Source organism: Trachypithecus francoisi, unplaced genomic scaffold (genome assembly GCF_009764315.1).
Source record: "Trachypithecus francoisi isolate TF-2019V2 unplaced genomic scaffold, Tfra_2.0 Lachesis_group15, whole genome shotgun sequence".
In the NCBI taxonomy this organism is placed as follows: domain Eukaryota; kingdom Metazoa; phylum Chordata; class Mammalia; order Primates; family Cercopithecidae; genus Trachypithecus; species Trachypithecus francoisi.
The window spans coordinates 62,752,779-62,778,374 of record NW_022681460.1 but is presented as its reverse complement, the minus strand read 5'-3'; the positions used below and the strand labels follow the sequence as shown (position 1 = coordinate 62,778,374).

Here is a 25,596-nt window from a genome sequence, read left to right as displayed (position 1 = left end):
CTTTGCCTGGGAAAGGAGCCAGAAATATTTTCTCAGTGGAAAGCAATGAACAGATAAATACTGTAGTTGGGAACAGGGACCACAAAGAAAGTCAGACTTGATCATACCTTTCAGTTTATTAAGATTAAAGGATGGATGGGTGGGAAATGAAACTGGAAGCTGAAATGTGTGAATAACATATGGAGATTGACATATACAGTACTAATTTTTTTTCTTTTTTCTTTTCTTTTCTTTTTTTGTTTTTGTTTTGTATTGTTTTGAGATAGAGTCTCACTCTGTCACTACTGCTGGAGTGCAGTGGCGTGACCTTGGCTCACTGCAATCTTTGCCTCCCGGATTCAAGCAATTCTCCTGCCTCAGCCTCCCGAGTAGCTGGGATTACAGGTGCCTGCAACCACACCTGGCTAATTTTTGTATTTTTAGTAGAGACAGGGTTTCACCATGTGGCCAGCCTGGTCTCGAACTTCTGACCTCAGGTGATCTGTCCACCTTGGCCTCCCAAAGTGCTGGGATTACAGGCATGAGCCACTGTGCCCTGCCAGCACTCATTTTTTTTATCTTTACAGTCAGTGTGAATTTGTGGTTTTCTTTCCTTCATATCAGCTTCACATTATGTTAACTGATCCTCAAAATAACTCCAGATAGGAAAGCACAGTATTATTAACGCAATGTTTAAAGGCTAAAATTAAGAGTGACAGGAGACAAGTGACCTGCCCAATTTATTGAACAAACAGGAGTTGGATCTGGAATGCAGATGAGCTTCTTACTTCCATCCTGCACTCTCACCAGAATATTGCACTGTTGCAAAGAGTGCAGCATGGTCCTTTGTATTCCAGACATTCAAGGACAGGCACAAACCACCATCAACAAACCAACTAACCGACCAATCAAAACCAAACCAACCAACCAACCAACTAGTCTAAAACATGGTAAGAGTTAAAGGACCTATTCCATTTCTGGACAATACCTCGCAGCCAGCAGTTCTCCCAGAAACATTTCAACTTTATGAACTTCATTTTTCTTCTCAGGAATGTGCTGTTTACTCTCTCCCAAGTTTTCTGTATTGAACCTTTCTTCCATTTCATGGATCCATAAGTTCAGTTTTCTGTGCTGATCTTCAAAGCTAAGGAAAAGAAAATGCCTTAGAGAAATTCTTACATGTTTGTTATGATAAATTAGTTTTAATAGCTGGGGTCACAATGTCTTTTAAATGGCAATTAAGACTTCATGAATGTTCAAGTTACTAAAACAAAACAAAACTTAACAACTAACCCACCCAAATTATCACTTATTTTAATAACAAAGTGACAGTCATGACAATTTCTTTCGAGATCCAAGCAGGGAAAGAATCATCTCACCTAGCAGAATTGATTTCATAGCTGGTAACTGCCAACAAGATTACAATCCCACGTCAATGAGCACTTAATTTTATGTCTTACTACGAAGACCCCTGAATTGGGGCCAACGGATATGAATTGATTTCATAGCTGGTAATTGCCAACAAGATTACATTCCCATGTCAATGTGCACTTAATTTCGTGACTTACTACAAAGACCCTTGAGTTGGGGCCAGTGAATAAGTAGGGCAATGGAAGCCCTGAGAAGACAAGGGAAAGTGGCCTCTGTGTCTTTGTGTCTTAAGGAATTTTCAAATATAGCTCAAGAGCTCTAAGTTTTGGAAACAATGTAAGCTCTCCAAGAAAGCTGGACAAGAGTCAGGCAAATTATTCTGCATCAGAGAGGCAATTTGATTCTACTGACATCTTTTCTCACCCTAGTCATAAGTGGCTTTTTCTCCCTTTCTAATTGTGTATTCACCATAATGACATGTATTCCTTATTGGTATCTAGATCTACAGAATTCAATCGTTGTTTTCTGCTATGACTCTATCCCAAGTGAAGTGCATACAAGGAAAAGCCTTGTATAATCTAAAAATTGAGGTGTCAGAGCTTTATACATTGGTGAACCAAATAAATAAAAATCATATGCATTTATATAATTTTCAATTACTAGTAAATATAGTTGGTTTTCTCTACATTAAAAAAAGCCAAGTCACAACTTCAGAGTCTGAAAAATTGATTATTGCCCTAGTATCAACCTGTGTTTATGATCAAAGCTTATTATAATTTAAACTCACAGTGTCAAACGTTATTTGTTTATTCACAGGACTCTTTTCTCTAAGCCTGTAAAAACACACTTGGTGTATGATGAAATCTATGTTTGTTAACATAACCTACCTTCCAAGTTCTGAAGCACAGTCTTGAAGAGCCTGCTTATCCTTAAGGCACTGTTTCAGAAATGCTTGAAACTCTTCATTGGCCTTTGTGATTTGTTCCTGAATGCTACTGACAATTTGTTTAGACAAATGTGCGTACAAAGTTTGTCCTTCTTGAGTCACCACATCAAGTTTGCTCTGCCCATCACTGACTGAGTCCAAAATGTCCTGTTTCGGGAAATAAAGGTAATAGGTGCATGGGACTATGCATTACAGTTGTGAGCTGAAATAGTAGAGCAGGAGAAGAAAAACAGAGTCCAAAGGGAAAAAGCTTAACAAGGCTGGAGTAAAAATGATGCATACAATTGCATACAGCCAAGGCTCCTCATTGAGAATGGTGTCAGCCAGCCACTGGAACCACTGAGGACATAGTGTAAAGGTTGAGCTGGAACCGAGGACGTTCTCACCAAGGTCTTGTTCTCAGTCTCTCCCCATTCTCACTGTACCAACATGGTCTAGGTTCCACTGTCTCCCAGGGTTCATGTCAGATCCTCTACCTGGTTAGCTGCTTCCAGCCCCTCCCCTGATCCACCCTGCATACAAAATCCTCAGGTCCTTTCTTTTCTTGGTCTGCATCTCTTTCTTGGAAAATCTATGCTTGGGCAGGGCTTCAACAAAGCAAAAGAATTCCAGAGTCCAGGGCTGGCCCTGCCTCTCCCCAGAGCTCTAGAATGGCATCTCAACTGTTACTCAGACATTTCTTTGTGGAGTTTGTTACATCTCAAGCTTAAAAGGAGACAATTCTACATTTGAATTCTCCACACCTCCTGCAAAACCAGCTTCCTTTACTATAGCAATCTTTCTATCGTAACTTCTAATCTAATGAATTATCAACATTATTTTAATCCCCCATTAGTCACAAAATCCTCATGGTTCTCATTAGTTTTTAAAATGATTTCTTTTGGCCAGGTATGGTGGCTCATGCCTGTAACCAGCACTTTGGGAGACCAAGGCTGGTGGATCACCTGAGGTCAGGAGTTTGAGACTAGCCTGGCTTACATGGTGAAACATCGTCTCTACTAAAAATATAAAAATTAGCTGGGCATGCTGGCATACACCTGTAATCCCAGTTACTTGGGAGACTGAGGCAGGAGAATCACTTGAACTCAGGAGGAGGAGGTTGCAGTGAACTGAAATCGTGTCACTGCACTCCAGCCTGGGTGACAGAGTGAGAATCCGTCTCGAAAAAAAAAAGATTTCTTTTCATAATACTTAACATAGTGCTTTACTCAGATTAGCCACTTGACAAGCTTGGCCAAAACCTAACTTGAGCCTATTCTTCTGCAAATCATTTCTTAACTCTACTTCACCACAGCCTTCTCCTTCCTGAGCTCATACATTTCCAGTCAGTAAAGCCTATAAAACCTGTAATATATATTATTTTAATTTGAATATATCCTATCTCTAAATATAGACAATAAGGTACTAAAAAACACAAACAATTTCTTCTTCTTTTTAAAAATCCTCCACAATAGTCATATAACATAGATATAATTATTATACTCTTATTGTTATAAAAATTAAAACTAAGTTTACTTTAGAATGAACTCCAAAGAACTGTCAATAGGCTAAAAAGAGAGAGGAAAGGGATCTGGAAATTCTGTAGCCCCAATTTATTTCTCAACATACTTATCATGTTATCTATTTCCTTCTGACTCAATCAGCCAAATTCTGTTAGGGACGAGGAAAAGATTGGCTCAGATAAGATTTGGGAAATGAGATAACTTAGGTCTGCCTGCAGGCACTTGAGTACATTTTGGGGAAGAAGAAAAAGGATGTCAGCTTTTATACCTGAAGGTCATGGAGCTTTGCTTCTAGAACTTTGCTGTCACCAGTGCGATCTGATGATTCTTTTGCTGATGACTTCGCTCCCAAAAACCATTCTTGGAATTCCTGCATAGACTCTTTTGAAATTTAAAAAAAAAAATAAATCAGGAGTAAATCCAAAACACTGAATGGGCTCCCAGCATTACCACAATGAATTATTTCTGACCTTTAGCTCATTTCCTCCTGCCTTACAAAATATTCCAGAAAGAAAATAATGAAGTAATACAGTATGATCTATGAATGTTCATGGTAGAATTGAGAAGTTATCTCAGAGGAAAGACTAAAAGGAAATGTATATTCCTAGAATGTCTAATATCCTGTTGTGTTTTTTCTTTGGGTCAAGAAAAATAATTAATTGCCTGAATATGTAAAAGTGCAAGGAGAGAAATGCTCCAGGGACATGAAAGCCATTTTGATGGCAAAGGGAGGAACCACCTTCTCTTGTGGGGAGTCATGACGGATCCATGTCAGGCACAGCTGTGTGGAAAGCAGAGGCAGGGCCACAGGACGGGCAATTTCCTGGCCCCTATTGCTGCCCCTGTTTCATGGCTTCTTCCAACATCCAAGTTTATTGTGTCACTTCATCATAGGATAAAAAATTTCCATAGTTGTTTGGACAGTGGCTGCTGGCCACTTGAGCAGCGGAAGTAATTTTCCACACACATGAGCTATATAGAGAAAACGCAGACGAAATTCAGAATCATCAAGTCAGTGGACTCTTGCTTTCTTGGGAAAAAGAGGAAAAAGAAAGACAAAATTCTGCATAGTGTGAGAGCCTCCAGCACAGCACTTCTATTGCTTGAATCGCAAAGCACAAATGAATTTGAAATGATACCCTTCTGGAAAGTTTCCTCAAACTTTTGCTGGCAGTTTCTAGGCAGCATTTGGTTTGGATTCTTTCTCGGAAACAAACTTCTCACGCTAAGGCCCCTCAGAACTCACCACTGAAGTGTTTTTCCAGAGATTCCTGCAGGCTGGCCTGGGTTTTGGAGCACAACTGGCTTACAGCTTCATGTTTCTTTATCAGACCAGTCATTGCACAGCCCAGGCTCTCTAACTCAGCTGAGTGGTACTTGCGGCACAAGCTATTGAGATTTTCTTGGGTGGAGTTGATATTGCTTTGTTGACTTTGAAGTTCTTTTTGTATATCCTACAGAATAAAAGTAGATTATGAAGGATATTCATAACTTGAGAGAAATACTCCATTTACTTCACTATGGTACTTTTTTACAATCTGAAATTGATATTATTGAATCCACTCCATGGTGTATACATTTTGGTGCAAGTTTTTGAGTACTTGTACTAGATCTGCATTGATTCTTTCAGAATTTTGCCAAGTTCTCCGTGGAAACAAACAGCTGTTGGGAAGCAGTTAGGAGATGAGGTGTAATCTAGCATTTCAAGCAAACTGAATAGGTCCTTATAGATTCCAGTCCATGATCTTGGGTTTAATCAGTTGATTAGAGACCATCATAGTTCACATTCTTCAATGAGACACTTGAACTTTGTTTCAGAGTCACATGCTTACCAAAAGCACCAGTAGTTAATTTAAAAAAAAAAAAGACAAAAAACCTCAGTTTCTAGTACAGTAAGGAAATATGCTAAAAGAGAACAAATGCATTTGTTGAAAAGTCAACTTAATGCATGTCCTTTACAGATAGCTGATTAGGAATGTTATCTATTAATATGGATAGAAAACATGAAAATGGGCCAGGAGGTGGCTCACACCCATAATTCCAAAACTTTGGGAGGCTGAGGCCGGTGGATCACTTGAGGTCAGGAGTTCAAGACGAGCCTGGCCAACATGATGAAACCTCATCTCTACTGAAAATACAAAACTGAGCTGGGCATGGTGGTGGGTGCCTGTAATCCCAGCTACTGGGGAGGCTGTGGTAGGAGAATCACTTGAACCTGGGAGGGGAGGTTGCAGTGAGCCCAGAGTGTGCCACTGCACTCCAGCCTGGGTGACAGAGCGAGACTCCATCTCAAAAAATAAAAATAAAAAAATAGAAAACATGGAAATGTAATGTTTTCTCAACTTCTTCTTTTACAAAAAATATATATTCTCTCGAAGAAAGCAGTCATAGTGGCTAATAAATATAATTAAGTGATGAAAAACTATCGGATACTCAAGTCTGAAAATTTGTGGAAGTCAAATAGTTCTTCCACAGGCTCCACCCTTTTATAAAAAAGAAGAAAAAAAAAAAACTTTAAACAAGCGTAGACTATGAGCAGGTGCTACAGCAACACATGCTTTCTATTTTCAAGGTATTCATTTTTGATTTCTGAACACCTGCATTCAGTTCTTCATTGCTTACTTTGCTGTGTTCAATGTCATAAATAAGTTGGTCTGCTGTTCATATGGGTAACTGAGAGCAGAGGTTATATTTTTTATTATAGTCACCACAAAACAGGAGAACTACTATCACCATTCGAATGGAAGCACTTAATGATAGTTTATTACCTACCTTGACTTTTTTCAATCCTTCACAAGTCTCGGTTTGGGCACAGTTCATCAATGATTCTTCCACTTTTGCGAGCCATGTTGTTATGTCATTAATAAACTTCTCCACCTGTGTACTTTGAGCAGTGAAATCCTTCAGGGTTCCTTTTGCTACTTCAGTTATTTCTTTGGCATGCTCCAGTTTCTGTCTTAAGTGTGCTTCTATAAACTAAATAACCAAACAAGATTTCATCAAGATCTCCACTCATTCAGTAGAAATTCTGTTCATGTAATTGTTCAAAGCCACACAAGTCTCATTATGGAAGCCAGCTCCAATGCTAACATGCCTTTACAAGAAGGAAAATCAGTGGACACAGTTGCCAAACATATGAAGTGACAGGCAAATAGAAAGAGGAAGGATTGTGTTAACACTGGATGGGAGAGTGGCAGCTCTAACTGAGGTTCCAGGGAAGATGTGAGAGGGCATTCTGAAAGCAGAGCTAGACCTACTGAAAATTCCCAGGTGGTGACCAAAAATCTGCTCTTGATTCTCCCTGGAAACACCCGTTGTCTGCTCAGATGTAACACTGTCTGGGGCAAACATCACTGTAGGATTTTACATAAAACAATTTTATTTTTGTCTCCACTGTTGCTTTAAAATATTCAATGGGGCTAGTTCTTCTCTTTTCCCTGGATGATATAGCTCAGGAGAGTCGACTTCTATGGCCCCCTAGTTAGTCAAAGGACATATAGTCACTATACATTGAAAAACAGTCTCAATTCCACAATTCAAACATCCTGGCCTATTTGGTAATGAAAATTTTGAACTTAACTTAAATTGAAGGCTTTTATTCTTACCCCCACTTCAGATCTGCTGGGAGCAGGAGGCCCATAGTGTGGAAGGGAGTAAATGTCTTTCTTTCTCTTCCTTTGTTTTATTTCTATTCTGCCACCCTGTGTAAGGCGTCTTTCTCCTGTAGGCTTGGACTAGCAGGAAGCAGGTGAGGGGTTCTGACTCACTGGATGGGCATCTGTGCCCTCTAGGCCAGACAAGGTTTAGCATTCATTCCTCCTCCCATAGGCCTTGGTCTGTGGGTTTTTCTGACTTTTCTCATGCTTGCACTTCCCACTGAAGTTCCCTAAACGCGACAGTGCACTCTTCTTTGGCTACTTTCTCATTCCTCAGCCTGTAGGCCTTTCTTTAACTTCTCATTGCTAAGGTCTGTTTATCCCCCAGATAGCCTTCTTAGACGACCTATAATATCTTCAAATGGTGGTGTCTTCCTTTCTTTTCCTCTCCTGGTTCACATTTGGGCCAGAGGTCACACTCTAGCATTCACCTCCAACTAACCTTCAGGAGCAGGTCTCCCCAAGCCATCATTTATCCTTTGGCAAATATAGCAGCAGTTAGCCAGCCTGTCTGTCACTTTTAGGATTCTTGGGGGGATAGAAATCAGACTCCCGTGCCTGCCAAATACAGGGGACAAATATCCCATTCTCCAGGTGGCACTGCTGGAGGTAAGGTAAGCCACCCCCTCACACTTTCTTGAGTATACATAGGGTTGTGTGTATGTGCACACGCGCGCGTGTGTGTGTGAGAGAGACAGAGAGAGAGAGAAAAGGAGAGAGAGATAAAGGAAGAAAGAGAAGACTAGAGTACATCAATAACTCTCTCTGAAGATCCTGCCTCAACTTTGCAAAAGTCCAACTGTTAACCATTGATATCCCCAACACAGGTGGCATGCATAAGGACTCTTTATCTTTTTTACATATGAATAGCACCTCCTTTGTGTCTTCTTACTTCAAATGAAACTTCTAGCATTCCTGTGCATGTATATCATCCCCAATGGTACTGATGAACAAGGAGTCTTGGGTCAGAGCAAAAGCATAACTGATCAACTAGCTTGGTTGCTTGACCCAAAGCAGCAAATCAAAGACAAAGGCACAAGAAGAAGAAAAGAAAATTGACAAAAGCAGTAACACATCCAGAAGCTAAAGGGATGTAGCAGAATCCTGAGCCTGGAGCCAGTGGGGCTGGCAGCCCAAAGAGACCCACCATGCTGGATGCTTCCAGGGCTTGGGCCCTGAAATAGCCCAGGTGTCCTGACCAGTGCTGATCTACCCCGGCCTGCTTCATGGTTCCCATGGATTTGTGCCATCTGAAGGGCCATGAAGGGAGGTTTACAGTGGTGATCCCTCTAAATCCAGTTATTGAGTAACAGCATTAGGAAAATATCAATAAGAATATCAACATTCATAAGAGGGCTTTCTAGGCTGGGCGTGGTGGCTCACACCTGTAATCCTAGCACTTTGGGAGGCCAAGGCAGGCAGATTGCACAAGTTCAGGAGTACAAGCCCAGCCTTGGCAACATGGTGAAATCTCCTGTCTATAAAAAATTTAAAATATTAGCCTTCCATGATGGCGCATGCCTGTAGTCTCAGCTACTAGGGAGGCTGAGGTGGGAGGATTGCTTGAACTTGGGAGGCAGAGGTTGCGGTGAGCCGAGATTGCACCACTGCACTCCAGCCTGGGTGACAGAGTGAGACCCTGTCTCATAAAACAACCAACCAACCAACATCAAAAACACCAAAAAAAGAGGGGGTTCTGTTCCTGTCTAGACATGAAATGGTCCATGAGGCAACTTGGCTGATAATGCTTCCGAAATTCAGTAGGAAAAAAAAGAACTACCCTTATTATAATATTCAAGTTAGAAATATGCTATTAATACTGGCCCAAGGAATGAGAAAATATATTAATATTTTGGCCCCCATGTCTGATATGATCCACATGTTTCCTTGGAATTAGGGTGATGATGATAACATCAAGGACATATAAAGGAGATATATATATATATACATATATCATATATAGATGATACGTATCTACACACACACAGATAGAGAGAGAGACAGAAAGTCTAGTATATGGTAGTTATTACAAAACGGATGAAAGACTAGCAGTTATTACAAAATGCTTACCTGAAGGTCTGGCGGTGTTTCTAGATTTTTAGTTAATTCTTTCAGATCATTAACTTTGGAATGCAGTTCTTCCAGTCTCAATGCTTTGTTTTTAACTTCAGACTGCCAAAAGGGAAGAAGCATAACTAATGAAAAACACTGACATGCTATATTTGGCATTTAATAATTTCAAGAAGAGCTAAGTTTGTCAAAATACCCCAACTTTAAGCCAGTGTAAAACATAAAATCTGTTTCATTTTTCTGAGGGCTGTCATGATGTAGAAACGTGGAAAATGTTACAATTAGCTTCCGCTGGGAATGTGAAGGAGTGTGCAGAACTTTGTTTCTCTCCACTCCTTTTTATTAGGAAAAAAAGCTGGAAAAAAATTAAACACTGATCCAAAGTCTTGAGTCAGTGGGGATTTTCAATAAGCTAAGTGTCGTTTATTCATTAACTTTAATATTACTGGTTACTATGGCAGCATGAAACTCTTGAAGAAGCATTTCAAAACAAGTATTGAAGTGCCTAACAAGGAGTGCCTAGTTACTGTAGGCTATGTGTAATATGACCAAAACATTTCAAATAAAAATTTAAGGGATATTAAAGGAGAAACAGATTCATTAAGAAATCGATATATAATATTTTGCCTTTTTTTGTACCAATAGTAACATAAAGAAGAGGAAAGAACGATCAAAGAATTATGAAACAAATGAGAGGCTTGTAAACTTCATTAGTTATTTGAGACCACAAAGGAGCATTTAATAAACTATTCCTCTCGAAAATGGTATTTTGGTGCTTTGTGGACACTAGCAAACCTACTGATGCCTTCAACTCAGAAAGGAATTTCCTTACTGGAAGACGTGATGAGCTGTCAGGCCCTCTGGCTTTCTCCAGAAGCTGGCCAGGCAACTGAGGAATCTCCCTCCTTATCTACACTCAATACACTGCAGCGGGAACAGCTCTGTGGGCACTGGGCTGAATCCGATTCACTGATTTTATTAGTTAGTGTGTCACATGGACAGTGGGTAACATAAATAACCCATCTTTGTGACTAACTGAACCTGGTCATATCTAATGTGGCTCAGAAGCATACTGAATCATTGGATTTCTGAGGTCAAGAGTAGTTGATTACTTTAACAACTCCCTCTCAACCTCCCACAAAAAGCCCTCATTTGTAGCATTTACCACCATGGTAAGCTACAACATGACGTTACAGCACACGGAGTGGAAGACATACACAGTAGTACATTGTTCTAAAATATTTCAACCATGATACCATAGACGTCAATAACTCAAAGACCTAGGTAACAGTAGTGATGTGTAGAAGAATAATGGAAAGTGTTATGTTTTTGTTTTTTGTCATTACCTTTGTATTCAATGGAACTTATTTAATTGTAAATTTATTTAGAGTTTAATTTTTAATAATGGTTGCTTTTAACACTGGCTCACAAAATTCCTGAACATATAACAATTGACTTTTGTAAGCTGGTATAAGCTGGATCCAGTGCAGGCCACTCTGGAGCCGTAACATTAGTTTAGCACCAGAGATAACAGCCGAGGACACTGCGGTATCTATCACCCCTGCCTGTACTTTTAGTCTGAATAATTTCTTCTCCTTCTGATTGCCCTCAGAGATTGGAATTAGATAACAAAACATTGAGAATGTTCTTTGGATCAAAGACAAATAAGTAATACAATTCATTCATGTATATTTCTCTGGACAAAAGTCACTATCTCCTCACTCTATTTCTCTTTACCCTACTCCACTTTTATCATAGCCCAATTACTACTTGATATTTTATATATAATGTATACTGTAATATAAATAATGTAAATTCTATGAGGGTAGGACTTTCTGTTTTTCTATTATATTTTCAACGTCTAAAACAGTGCCTGACATATCTTGGGTGCTCATTAAGAATTTGAAGAATGATTAACAAATGATTGCAAGAAATAGGAATAAAGTTTAAAGTGAATTGGTGACTAGAACTTTAAAAGTCAGGGACCCTTGTGGAAGCCTGTGACCCTCCAATCTCCGATTTTCTTCCATTTTTGAAAAGGAAGTGGAAGAACCCACTACCTGGCACAATAAGAGGACATGCTAAGGACTCAGTGAGCAGTTTGGGATTTTTTTGAATACAGAAAAATAGGTTCCAAATATTACTAAACTACAAACACTTCCAATTTGGTTTTTAAGTAGAAAGATGCCATATTCTCCGATGAATGGGAACAATTATAGATTTTATAGACTTTTACTTTTCTACTAATGCTTTAAAGAGCCCTAAATAAGCATAGATAAAAATACAAAGAAAAATCCTTTTATTTATAACCTATTCAAATTAAACAGCAAAAGATAGGTAAGAGTTCTTTAATGCTCTTCAATGTCTCTTAAAAGAAGAATAAGGTCCGGAGCAGTGGCTCACACCTGTAATCCCAGCAGTTTGGGAGGCTGAGGTGGGCAGACCACCTGAGATCAGGAGTTCAAGACCAGCCTGGCCAACATGGTGAAATCCTTCCTATCTCTACTAAAAATACAAAAATTAGCCAAGCATGGTGGCGCATGCCTGTAATTCCAGCTACTCGGGAGGCTGAGGCAGGAGAATCGCTTGAACCCGGGAGGCGGATGTTGCAGAGCTGAGATCTGGAGCACCACTGCACTCCAGTCTGGGTGACAGAGCCAAAGTTTGCCTCAAATAATAATAATAATAATAAATAAATAAATAAATAAAAGTTAAAAGAAGAATAAACTTTTAAGACTTTTTTTGTTTTCATATTCTAGTCAACAATATGCCACCAGTTTCCATATGTCAACACAGTCAATTTACCTCAAATTCTTTAAGCAGTTCTTCAGCTCTGAGGCGGTTATCCAGGTTGCTGATGTTTTCTGCCATCTGTGGAACAGAGTTGTTTGACCATCCCTCAATCTCATCTCTACTTGAGAGTACATCATCCCAAATGGACAGGCTTACTCTCAGCCTATCCATGTTTTCTTCAAGTTTCTCTGCTACCTAGGAGAGAAACAGAAGCCATGGCATTCATAGTCAGAGGCGTAAGATGATCATCCCCCAGCAAAGTACCAATGCTTCTTTTATCAGAAAAGTATCTGACTGACAAACAGTTTCACAAAAATTATTGTAATCTAATAAGTGCACCTGACTCACGTAAATGCTAACCAATACATAGATTGCTTTTGTCATTGGGAGAGATGTATGAATTCCTGAGACATTGCATTTTCATTTGTAAATTGGGATACTAACAACAACAGGTCCATTGGAATCTACTGTAACTCACTATAAGGTTGAATTCTACAGGACAAAGGTCCATCAAGAACAGTGTTGTATTTATTTTTGAAAGTAATAACAATGGCATTTTTATTTGTAATGTTGAGGTATAATTAGCATTAATTAGAGTCAAACATATTTATAACATAATGCATATGAAAGCAACCAATTTTGCATATTAAAATAAAGTAGTATTGTTTATCACTCTTCGTATAATGATAGGCACTAAAATCCCAAAGGTTATAAACACAAAAAAAAAGCATGCTAAAAAAAGAAAAGAAAAGAATGTTCCTTTTTTTTTTTTTTTTGAGATGGATTCTCACTCTGTTTCCCAGGCTGGAGTACAGCGACACGATCTCAGCTCACTGCAGCCTCTGCCTCCTGGGTTCTAGGGATTCTCCCACCTCAGCCTCCAGAGTAACTAGGATTACAGGCGCTTGCCACCACTCCCGGCTAATTTTTTGTATTTTTAGTAGAGATGGCGTGTCACCATGTTAGCCAGACTGGTCTCGAACTCCTGACCTGAAGTGATCCGCCCACCTCGGCCTCCCAAAGTGCTGGCATTAAAGGCGTGAGCCACCGCGCCCGGCCAAATAATGTTCTTTTAAAAGTGGAAGCATATATATAGGGTTTTCTGCTGCCCCCAAATTATTTTATTATATTACACAAGTATCAAAGTCTAACTGGTAAATTTAGCTTAAGTAGGGGAACCACAGTACTTCTGAAACTAGATTTTGACAGGACGTCAACAGAATCACTGAATTTTTCAGCTGAAAGGTAATGTAAAATATTTATGGATTGATATATAGAGTTCCAGGAAAATCAAGTGACTTGTTCTGTGGTCACGTAACTGGTAAGTGACACAACAAGAACTAAAACCCAAAGATGTAAATTACAAATGCAATGTTTTCCAATGCAAAATTATAGCCTTATTGCTTTAAATTATTATATATTATGGTTTAATATTCTGTAGAATATTTATAAATTCTTCTTTTTTATCTATAATTTCACAGTTTGGGACAGAAAAACATTCAGAGTTATAATTTGTTATGACTGAGGTTATCAAGTGAAATTCCCAAGAGTCTGATGATAAGTTTTACAAAACAGTTACATTTTTTACTATTTCTAAACTTTATGTGAGCACTGTTTTTCTTCAGACTATGATTTCGCATTTAGTACTAAATGTTAAAGTGAAATTCAGTTGGGCGCAATGGCTCACGCCTGTAATCCTAGCACTTTGGGAGGCCAAGGCGGGCAGATCACCTAAGGTCAGGAGTTGGAGACCAGCCTGGTCAACATGGAGAAACCCTGTCTCTATTAAAAATACAAAATTAGCTGGGTATAGTGGCTTGCACCTGTAATCCCAGCTACTCGGGGGGTTGAGGCAGGAGAATTGCTTGAACCTGGGAGGCAGAGGTTGCGGTAAGCTGAGATTGCACCATTGCACTCCAGCCTGGGCAACAAGAGTGAAACTCCATCTCAAAAAAAAAAAAAAAAAAGTGAAATTCACGTCCTTGAATAACCCTTTGCCCAAAAATTTGATTGGGAAATGTGATTATTTAAACGATTTGCAGACTCCCAGGTGATTATCTTACATCCAGCCATTTGTCCACGATGCTTTCCATGTCTGTTTTCACCAAGCTGAAATCACTACTGTGAATTTTTTTCAGTTCAGATAACAAGTGTTTTCCTTTGCTGGTAAAGTTATCCAAGTCTTTCTGTTTGTAATTCATTTTGTTCTTGGCAGTTTCATGCTGTGGATAAATGATTCCTTAATTAATAAAATAGTCAGTGATAAGTCATGAGTTTAAAACCATTTGCCTCTAAGAAATTTAATTCATAATTGACCCTATGCAGAAATTATTGATATTAATTAACTATACAAATATATATAACACCATTTTCTTGAGTTGCTAGAATCCTAGAATGTCAGTGTTCCTAGGGGAAAAAAAGTTGAGCTTGTTAGCATGAATTATCCACATCTAAGTATACAGATAAGAATTGTGCAGATAACTGCTTTATGAGTAAAAACCAGATCTACTAAAGCAGAATACCAACATAAACACATTTTGAATTTTACCTTGGAAAAAGCCCATTTAAGATCTTCTTGATCTTTAATGGTAGTTCTGGTTACAATCACACTGCTGGCATTTTCTAAGACTTTAGATACAGCTGACTTCAGGTTCTGATATTCTCTCATTAAGTCAATAAGTCCACAGCATTGACCCTGACTGTAATGATTAAAGAAAATATATTATTTGGTGTCATGTATCAGGAAAGGGGAGAGTTCCCTACAATTGGACTTGATGTTTCACTACATAAAGGTATTAATACTCATGGATTCTGGAACCAAGAGAAAAGCATATTTCTACATACTGATCTCAAACTAGTGCTGCTGGTTAATCCTACTTACTCCAGTGTCCAAAATATTCTCTGTGAATGAGGGATGCACACAACCATTGAAATAAAATCTATGAACTCAAAGACAAAGAAGCAATATATGTTCTTGCCAACTCAAACTTACATAGATGAGTCACCCAAATGTTTTGGTTTTTTTTTAATTGTCTTTTTCCATGTTGTTTTAATTATTTCATAATGGGATATGTTGCAGGAAATAAAACAACAATAAAACAAAGCATAGCCCAAAACTAACAAATAAAAAGATTACTCAGTAATTAACGTATATATCAGATTTTCTCTTCCATCTCAATGTAATAAATTCTCATTGGATATGACTACCCTGAAAACTGTCAAAATGAGAAGATAGCTGCTGTTTATAAAAATAAGGTGATCTACAACCATATCACCTCAAATGCACCTGATCTCGTTTGATCTTGTGAAAGTAAGCAAGGTTCAGCCTGGTTAGTACTTGAATGGAAGACCCTCTGGGAATATTGGAAGCTGTAGGCTTTTTTTTTTTTTAAACAAACACACACACACCACACACACACACAAAATGGCTGGGTGCCACGGATTCATGCCTGTAATCCTAGCACTTTGCGAGGCCAAGGCAGGCTGATCACTCGAGGCCAGGCGTTCGAGACCACCCTGGCCAACAGGGCAAAACATCGTCTCTACTAAAAATGCAAAAATCAGCCTGGCTTGGTGGTGCACGCCTATAATCCCAGCTACTTAGGAGGCTGAGGCATGAGAAAGGCTTGAACTCGGGTGGCAGAGGTTGCAGTGAGCCAAGATCACACCACTGTGGTCCAGCCTGGGCTATAGAGGGAGACTGTTTCATAAAAGAAACAATAACAAAAGAATAAAATGCCGTTGAGCAAGCAAGTTTACATCTAGAGATTTTTCCAAAGAAATAAAATTATGTGCACTAAGATTTAGGTAAAGTGATATTCTTCACACCATTATTTGTAATAGGAGAAAACATAGAAATAACCAAAATGTTAAAAAAGGTCAATAATTAAATAAATCCTGATATATTCTTATGATAAGACACTGTGCGACCTCTAAGAGATCACAATGTAGGATAATGTTTAATAATATGGAATAAAGTTTGCACAACATGATTCAATTTAAAATGCTTGCATTAATAGTCTACATTATATAATATGCTCCAAATTTTGTTTAAAAAGCCTTTGTACATGATGTAAATTATATGTTGAGGGTCATTTTTTAAAATGCATATGAATGTCTAATTGTTCCAGTACCATTTATTGAAAAGATAATTCTTTCTCCACCAAACTTTCTTTATATCTTTGTCAAAGCAATTGACTGTATATGTCTAGGTCTATTTCTGGACTGTGTTCCACTAGTTTATATGTTTATCCTTCAGCCTGTACCACACTGAAACCAGCTAGTATAAGTCCTCCAATCCTTTTTCATTTGTTATTTATTTATTTACTTACTTAATTATTTTAGGTACCAGAGCTGCCAGCAAAGTCCTCCAATTCTTTTTGAAAACTGTACTGGCTATTCTAGTAGGTCTTGTGTTTTTACGTATACATTTTTAAATCATCTTGTCAATTTCTGCAAAACTTCTGTGAGCATTTTGATTGGGATTGTATTGATGTAAAAAAGACCTCAATAACAAAAAAAATCACCCAAATCAGCCAACTTGAATATTTAAAAAGATAAACAGATTGCAAATAACATATCAAAATATGCTCAACATCAGTCATCAGGGATATACAAATTAAAAACAAAATGTGCCAATTCTGGACACAATGCCTATGAGTTAGTCCTGCTCCACAGTGAGGAGTTAAAGACACACACACACACACACACACACACACACACACACACAGAGATGGCTCTACACATCTAGTAGAATGTCAAACAAGCAAATAAACAAAACGTCACAATACCAAGTGTTGGAAATTACGTGGAGTAACTGGAAATCTTACACATGACTGGTGTGAGTGCAAAATGGTGCAACTACTTTGAAAAATAATTTGGCAGGTTCTTATAAAGTTAAACATATATGTTGCTATACAATCCAGAGTCTCACTTTTAGATTATTTACCCAAATGAAATAAAAACTTACATACATGCAAAAATTTGAATGTGAATGTTTATAAACACTTTATCCATAATCACCCAAACTGGAAAGAACCCAAGTGTCCATCACCTAGTAATTGAATAAACTGTAGTAAACCCATTCAGTGGAATATTCAGCTATAAAAAAAAAATGAACTTTTGACATACACAATGACATATGTTGTGCTAATTAAAAGAAGGCAGATTAAATAAAAGAAGGCAGATTAAATAAAAGAAGCCGGGTCATACTCTATGTGATTTTGTTTATAAATGATTCTAAAAAAAGACAAAACTATAGATGTGGAAAACTGATCCCCGATTGCCAGGGGTGCTAAGGGCAAAGGGAAGAGATAAGGCCATTTTTTAGGTGGTAGAACTTTCATTGTGATGTTTAACAGTTACACAACTGTATAAGTTTGTCAGAACTGATAGCATTGCATATGAAAAAAAGTAAATTTAAATATGTTTAAATTTTACCTCAATTACAAGCAACTACAACAAAACAAAAAAATATATAAAATTAAAAGTTAAGGCTGTCATGGTAGCACTTCGTAACTGTTGACAACTCCTGCTTTAAAAATTGAATTCCACGTGTAATTTTTTTTTTTTTTTTTGAGGAGTCTCACTCTGTCTTCCAGCCTGGAATGCTGTGATGTGATCTCGGCCCACTGCAACCTACACCTCCCGGGTTCAAGTGATTCTCCTGCCTCGGCCTCCCAAGTAGCTGGCATTACAGGCACCCTCCACCATGCCTGGCTAATTTTTGTATTTTTAGTAGAGATGGGAGTTCACTATGTTGGCCAGGATGGTCTTGAACTCCTGACCTCAGGTGATTCGCCTGCCTTGGCCTCCCAAAGTACTGGGATTATAGGCGTGAGCCACCGTGCCTGGCCTATAATTGTTATCTCAAAGCAACATTCTCAATAAAGTTCTGTAGACATAGGTAAATTTTCAATGTTATGAAAGTGACACAGAATACCTAAAATGGTAAAAGATATTTAACTACTGATTACATCAATGCAAAACAGGCAATGTCCCAATGTCACAAAATAAGTGGGAAGCTAAAAACAAGAACTGGGTGGGTTTTGACTTACTTTTCATGAATTAGTCTTTTGGTATCATCCCAGGTGACCACTAAGCGGTTTATCTCCCTGTCAACTTCAGATGCAAAAGCTACATCTTTCTGGGCAATTTGCTTGGCTTTGTCTTTCAACCAACATAGTTCGTGCTCGTGAGAATTCAATTCATCTTCTAGCTGATTAAACACTCTTAACCTGTGAATTAAAATGTTATTTTCCAATGAACTTACTAAAGGTAGTAAATGAATATTTCTTTTCCATAAATACATGATGAGACCATAAAGCACTCATTTAGACAGTAGAAAAACTTCTAACACAGAAATTAAATGGATGTTTATCAATGGATAAAGGTACTTTTAAAGTTAATTTTGCAAAATAACTCAGACCCTACCTCAGAAAACACTGAAAGTCATTCTTAATACTCACCATCAACCTTCTGTTAAGTTTGTATTTTCTCTGTACTTTGCTTTGATGGTATAAGATTTTCAAAACTAAGGCTGATCTCATAGGCTAACTAGGTAAATACTTACTGTAAAATAATTGGTAAGAAATGTTTCTGGGTCATGAGGTTTGATCCATGTAAATAATAATGTTTAAGGATTATAGTTGTTTCATTCAATATCAAATTAGCTTTACTGAGCTCTGCTATATATATATATATATATATATATATATATATATATATAATTAAATTTAAATTACCTACCTTGTTGAAAAGATTACTATAAGGAAATGATCATTTTTGTCCCTAATCTATTAATATCAGAGCATTTATTTAAAAAGTGGCCATATCACCAGCCACAGTGGCTCATGTTCATAATCTCAGCATTTTGGGATGCCAAGGTGGGAGAACTGCCTGAGACCAGGAATTCAAGACCAACCTGGGCAACACAGCAAGACCTTATTTCTACCAAAAAAATATATATTTTTTAAATTTAGCTGGATGTGGTGGTACATGTGTATAGTATCAGCTATGTGGGAGGCTGAGGCTGGAGGATCACTTGAGTCCAAAAGTTTGAGGCCACAGTGAACTGTGACTGCACCACTGCACTCTAGCCTGGGTGACAGAGCACGACCCTGTTTCAAAGAAAAAAAAAGTGGCCATGTAGAGGCAGCTGTTGACTCTCCATTCTTACAGTTTGATATAGGTCTGCAGAGTTCACACAATGAGTCCGCATGTTTTATCCCATTTAATTCCCAAAAGATGGTGGCTGGGGCACGTGTTCTCATTATCCCCACCCTACAAGAAGAGAAGAGGTTTTCCCAAGGTGGCATAGTGAAGCATTAGTATGACTGGAATTTAAATAAGTCCATTAATTCAATATAACATTTTCTGCACCCGATGTGTGACTTTGGTGAGTGCAGTGTTGTGGATACTGATGTGGCTCTTTAGTCCAACCTGGGCTTTCTACTCTGGCAATTTTAGGATCTCCTGTCTGCTTGGCCTAAGAAGGCCATGCCACCCTGCAGCACCAATGATACTGCTGGCTTCCAGGGTGAGCGGACACTAGGCACCTTGTTGTCTTTTTATTCTGGAGGCTATTTTTTCTTCCCAAGTATCATTCCCTTTTGTAAATTTGTTAAACTAATGAGATAATTTATTGCTGATAAAGGGTATAATCTCAGGAGCCCAGTCCTAATATTGACTCCACTATCATTTGACTAAATCCTCAACTTAATGTTTGATTCTGGTTAAAAGGAAACAACCAGCAATGGTCTCACCAGGAACAACATAATCTTTATCAATCATGAATACCTTGGCATGAATACATTTCAGTTGTTTCTTTGCCCACTGAAAAAAGTGGAAGACAAAGTGGCCCTGAAAACAGGAGTCAGAAGGTTCTATTAAGAAGAAAAAAGATTGAAAAGAAGGCTACAGTTTTAAGAAAACAGTTACTTCTCAAATTTACTAAGGGAATTTATCTTTGACCCATTTGCTTCTCAAATGGACTCACCTGACAAAAGCTCAGCTTTGCTTACTTAAACCCACTCCTCTGCCTCTCCATACCTCTAAGCAAATAGTTAAATGTAGTTGTAGAGAATGACTCTGCCAAGCTGATTGGTTTCACTTGAAATGAACACAGAGCTCAAATGACAGCTCATCATCTTCCTAAGCTACCCTCTACAAGAGAACTGTTTCACACCATTTTCTCTCCTCCAACATCTGCTCTCGCCTCTGAACTGATGAGCTTGCACCAGTCTCTACCAAGAGGCTGTCAGCCACCAGGGAGGAATTCCCTCATACTTTTTACCACCAAAACTACTAGGATCACTCCCTTTCTCTTCTGCCTTCATTCTTGTTATAGAAGATGAATCCTTTCTCCCATCAGTAAAAAATTATTTAAAAATAGATAATAAGATCTATATATTCTTTGCTCATAAACAGACTTTAGGGAAATCCTTAAGAAATCCAAAGAAATTTTAGTACTTCTCAAGTGTCAAATTAGTCATTAATCTTATCTTCAAACTGGTTAGAAAAAAAAAAAAAGAAGTTGCTAAATATGGTACTGTAAACCAAAAAGTATGTGAGACAGGGTTAAAGACATGCCTGGAAGAAATAAATATGAAATCACAGAAACAGTCTGTGGTTTATACCTTTCTCCAAAGATGATTTTGAGGGCTTCAACACTTAAAGGGGAAAAATGGGCTGGAGGGGAAAGAGAGAGGATAAGGTTAATCCATGTGTTGCAAGAGAAAAGAAGCAGGCAGGGAATAGTCAATTATGAATTCATCTCGTGCTCAGTAAATCAGCACTTTACCTAAGATAAGGTGAGCATAGAGCAGCTACCTATGGAGATAGTGAACCTTTTCTCTGTATCTATCTGTTTAGGAACAAAAGGAAAGGCTGCTTCTTGCATGACTCAGCTCTCAGCTTAATTTCTTTCTTTTGGCAGAGTGAATTTGGGTCCTGAGTTTTTATTTTCCTTTCACGGTACTAATAAAGTTTTGCATAAAAGTTAATTCCAGAACAAATACAAAAGAAAAGAGACAAGTGGCCGTGACAGTTTCCTTTACCTCTGCTGAAGAGCTTGGCGGGTAGGTTCTTTCAATCGTTCTTTGTCAGTCCTTTCTTCAATGTCCTCAATGCTTTTCAGAAGCTCCTCTTTCTGGTCTTGGAATGCTTTTTTCAACACTGCCAGGGCATCTGCCTCACTCTGCTTGGTTCCCAGAAGGTTCTGGATCCTCTGTACCTCTCCACAGAGCTGATCAGCCGTGGCTCTGCAGGAAGTCCTTTGCTCAGAGCTCCCACTTTTCAGATGGTATTGGGCTTTGGAAAGAATGCCATCAAGACTGACAGCAGCAGATTCTAATGCTTTAGCATCTTGAAGAGCATCATTGAGGTCCTTTTCTATCAAATCAGACTCGTTCTTATTCATACTGTTGGTTGCTTCCACCGTTTGCCTCAGCTGGTGGAGAATGCTGGACAGAGAGGCATGGCTCTGGAGGAATTCTGCCAAATGCGACAGGGCAAGCTGCCGCCTCTCCACAACCTGGCTGGCCTCCTCAAACAGCTGGAAGCAGTCCTCAGCCTTGCCCTGCAGGAGGTGGAGGTCCTCAGCACGGCCCAGAGAACCCAACTTTGCTAAGTGACCCTGCAGACTCTGCAATTCAACCTTTTTGCTCTCTACTTCTGCTGCGTGGTCCTGGAAGGGAAGAGAGAGTTATTGATTTGTCAGATACACTACAGTCTATGACAGAGGTATTCTACAGGGTTCGTGATGTGAAGATCTGTTTTAAGTGCCATGGATAGTGTAATACTTAAAGATCATCTACAGTGAATCTTAGAAAATTCACAAAATTTTCTGTTTTGCTGATCCACATATTTCACATAAAACACAACTCTGTTTTGGCACTATGTAATTAATTCTGTGAAAAAAATTTCTTTGTGGATAGAAATTGTTAGTTAAAAGAAATGAAAACATTGGAAGATTCTTAAAGATGCCTATATATATTTTACATTTTAATTTTAACATTTTAAAGATGCATATAGGTATATATTTATACACAAATATTTGTATTTAGATATCCCATATTTTTAATATTTCAACTTAAAAAATTTTTAATTTTAAAAGATGCATGTATGTAAAAAATTTTAAATTTAAAAATTTAAAAGATGTCTATGTGTACACATAGACATCTTTAAAAATCTAAATGTTTAATTTTTTTAACTAAAAATTTCTGTTGACAAAATCCATGAAGACATCTTTTTCCATTAAATTAGTTTCAAATCAGAGTTTTATTTTATGCAAGACTTCTGTATAGGAAGTTTGACTAGCTCACAATAAATCATGTTTAAAATCTAGCAGAAAATTGGCAATATTCTCAGGGGTTTCCATTAAATAGAAATTATCACCTATCTTAATCTTGACAACAATGACTTTAAGATCCCCCTGATTGACTACTAAACTTCAGATAGCTTACTCTTGACTACAGATCCCGACCTCTTTTTTTCTTAGAGCATTTACTTTAGAAAATTTGTAATTGTGAATTCATTCTCTGCCCCTTTGAGATGTAACTCTTCTTGAAGCTCTGGCCAGTTTTTCTACCTCTGGAATATTTTTCTGAAGGACATGGGAGCCATCCCTCTGAAATGTAAACATCAGTGACGATAGCTGCTCTCTCTCAGTCTCTTTGGAGGGTAGAGCCTAAATTCACTGAGCACCTTCCTCCAAGATGTAAAAACTACCTCCTGTCCTGAAGGTAGAAGAAAGTTGCTTTTCCCTGACACAAAACCAAATAGTGAACCCAGCAAGGAGTGAACACTCAATAAATATGAAATATTCTATTGTTAAATGTTGCTATATGCTTACTATGTAGCTTATCTCCGTTGTTTCAATGCTTTATGATCAATATCTGAATTTTCGAATGTTTTCTGGTACTAGGATAGATATAATGTGTTGGGGACTCAGAAAATTATACCCTAAAATATGTCACTTTGGACTTTAAACTGAGAGAACCTGAGGAGCAGCAAATTCAAAGAAGAGCTTTTCCTGATGCTCCTTTATCTGACTAAGGCAAGTTCCTCCAGAAGAAATATAATCATCAACCAGGGAAGAATAACTCATAGGAAAGTCACTTAAGGTCTGACATCTCACTCAGAGAGACTTTCAGCACAGGATGCCATCTGTAATTCTGAGGAATGCTACCTGAGATGCATTTCCTCCCCTCACCCTCCCATAACTTGTCCCTACTACCCTCCTGAAGCCCCAGCTCCTATTTCTTTCTGTATAACATAAAAACTTTAGTCATCTAGTTATTCTTAGAGCCTCATATTTTGTGGGACTCCCATACAATATGCACATAATAAATGTGTTTGCCATTTCTCCTGTTAATTGGTCTATTGTCAGTTTGTTTCATAGATTCAAATTAATTGAACCTTCAGAGGGCAGAAGAAAGATCTTTTCACCCCTCCATATGCATAATTTATAAAGAAGGGAAATAAGCTTTAAATCACTTTAGAGCTGAATAGTAATTCAGAAAAACTATATCCTTAAAGTATTTTAATTCAGTGTTAGTTTTCAGTATTGAAATGAAACAAACTGGGAAGCTTAAAAATGGACATTCTTGTCACTTTATCCTAGAAATCATTTGCTCCACTATGAAGAGAAAGTTTCTTAAGATGGTTGCCAATTATATCTGAAGTGGCTTTATCTGCTTAATTTGTCTGCATAATTCATTGCCTCAACTCATATGCTCAATTATTAAAACATTTTCATATAAATAAAAAGTTAAATTCCTGCCATTTAAACTTTTTTTAAATGTAACATCTCTTTTTAATTTGAGAACTCTTTTACGAAAAAATTCTTCTTCAATCTTAAAGAAAAAAAAACAAAAAACACTTTACCTTGTGCCGAGTAAGAGCTACTTGATGGTCCATTATGCTAATCTCAGAAGTAGTTTGTAATTCACTGAGAAACAGCTTAATCCAGACAGAAAAGGAAAGCAGCAGCTCATCAAATTGCTGGTGTTCAGCAACCACAGACTGAAGAAAATTAATCCTACGTAGACAAAGTATTAAAGTTAAAATGTCCCATAAGTAAACAGACAGGATTAATGATATATTTTGGGAATTAAGCTAACCCAAGGGCAAAAGCAATGTTGTCATACATGAACACTCTATACCTCTTGATATTTTTTACTTCCAAAACCCTGCTTTACTCACAATCTTCCCTGTCTCACTGAACATTGCCACCATCCACCCTGACGGTCCTTTGAGGCACTCTTCATCTTTTCCTTTCTTTATGAGCACATCTAATCTATGGATATCATCTCAGTATAACATGTGTTCCAAAACTGAATAAAATTCCTATAATTCTGATGCCTTAGTATATGTTATCAGTAATAATTATGATTATGTTAAATTGCTGTGTGCCACGGAAGTAACCAAATTTTTTAATCAATTGTGTCTTTAGCCATGGCTGGCCTAAGATTTTTGTCATCCATAGACAATTATTGTTTTACTTTTATTCTTCTCAAAAAGTGGTTTATAGTCAGCTACAGTTCAAAATTTGCTTTTCTTTAAGGACATTCATGGAAAGGACTCTTACAAGTATTCTAAAATACAGATTTCTGATAACTTTAGAGACTATACTATTGGACTAAGAAAAAACTTCCATGGCTGGGTGCAGTGGCTCATGCCTGTAATCCCAACAATTTGGGGGGCCAAGGCAGGTGGATCACTTGAGGTCAGGAGTTTGAGACCAGCCTGGCCAACACAGCAAAACTCCATTTCTACTAAAAATGCAAAAATTAGCCAGGTGTGCTGGTGCACACCCATATTCCCAGCTACTTAGGAGACTGAGGCATGAGAATCGCTTGAACCCAGGAGGCAGAGGGTGCAGTGAGCTGAGATCGCACCACTGTACTCCAGCCTGGGTAAGAGAGTGAGACTCTGTCTCAAAAGAAAAAACTTCCAGGGCTCTAATTAAAAAGCGGATACATTCAACAGATTTGCTAACTCAACATTAAGCAGAACAAGAGTTAATTACATGGGACTGAACTAATAGAGGCCTGAAATACTTTTTTTTAGCGGCGTTTTGTTTGAAACATTGCTGATTCTTTTTATGTTTTCTTTTCCAAAGTCAAGATAACTTTTTTTCTTTGAATTGTCTATAGCTTACTACAAATTGGGCAAACTACACTTCCGTGAGCAAAATTCGTAGCATATTTTTTCTCTCTACTTGATTTCTCCAGAAATCGGAAACTATTTGTGAGTATTTTTAATGTATGATAATATA

At 38.0% G+C, this 25,596-nt stretch overlaps 1 protein-coding gene across 16 annotated transcripts in view; it reads right to left on the bottom strand.

The window, feature by feature from the left end:
• SYNE1 (spectrin repeat containing nuclear envelope protein 1) overlaps window positions 1-25,596 on the bottom strand; it is a 538,457-nt gene that overhangs the window by 280,177 nt on the left and 232,684 nt on the right. For all 16 annotated transcript variants that reach the window (XM_033235023.1, XM_033235024.1, XM_033235035.1 and 13 more), the window contains 12 exons: window positions 24,204-24,357; window positions 21,374-22,002; window positions 18,374-18,553; window positions 14,866-15,016; window positions 14,381-14,539; window positions 12,330-12,512; window positions 9,525-9,626; window positions 6,571-6,774; window positions 5,045-5,252; window positions 4,067-4,179; window positions 2,238-2,443; window positions 968-1,123 (listed from right to left, as the gene is read on the bottom strand). In XM_033235023.1, coding sequence (XP_033090914.1) covers window positions 968-1,123; window positions 2,238-2,443; window positions 4,067-4,179; window positions 5,045-5,252; window positions 6,571-6,774; window positions 9,525-9,626; window positions 12,330-12,512; window positions 14,381-14,539; window positions 14,866-15,016; window positions 18,374-18,553; window positions 21,374-22,002; window positions 24,204-24,357 — 2,445 coding nt within the window. The remainder of the gene's footprint in view (window positions 1-967; window positions 1,124-2,237; window positions 2,444-4,066; window positions 4,180-5,044; window positions 5,253-6,570; window positions 6,775-9,524; window positions 9,627-12,329; window positions 12,513-14,380; window positions 14,540-14,865; window positions 15,017-18,373; window positions 18,554-21,373; window positions 22,003-24,203; window positions 24,358-25,596) is intronic.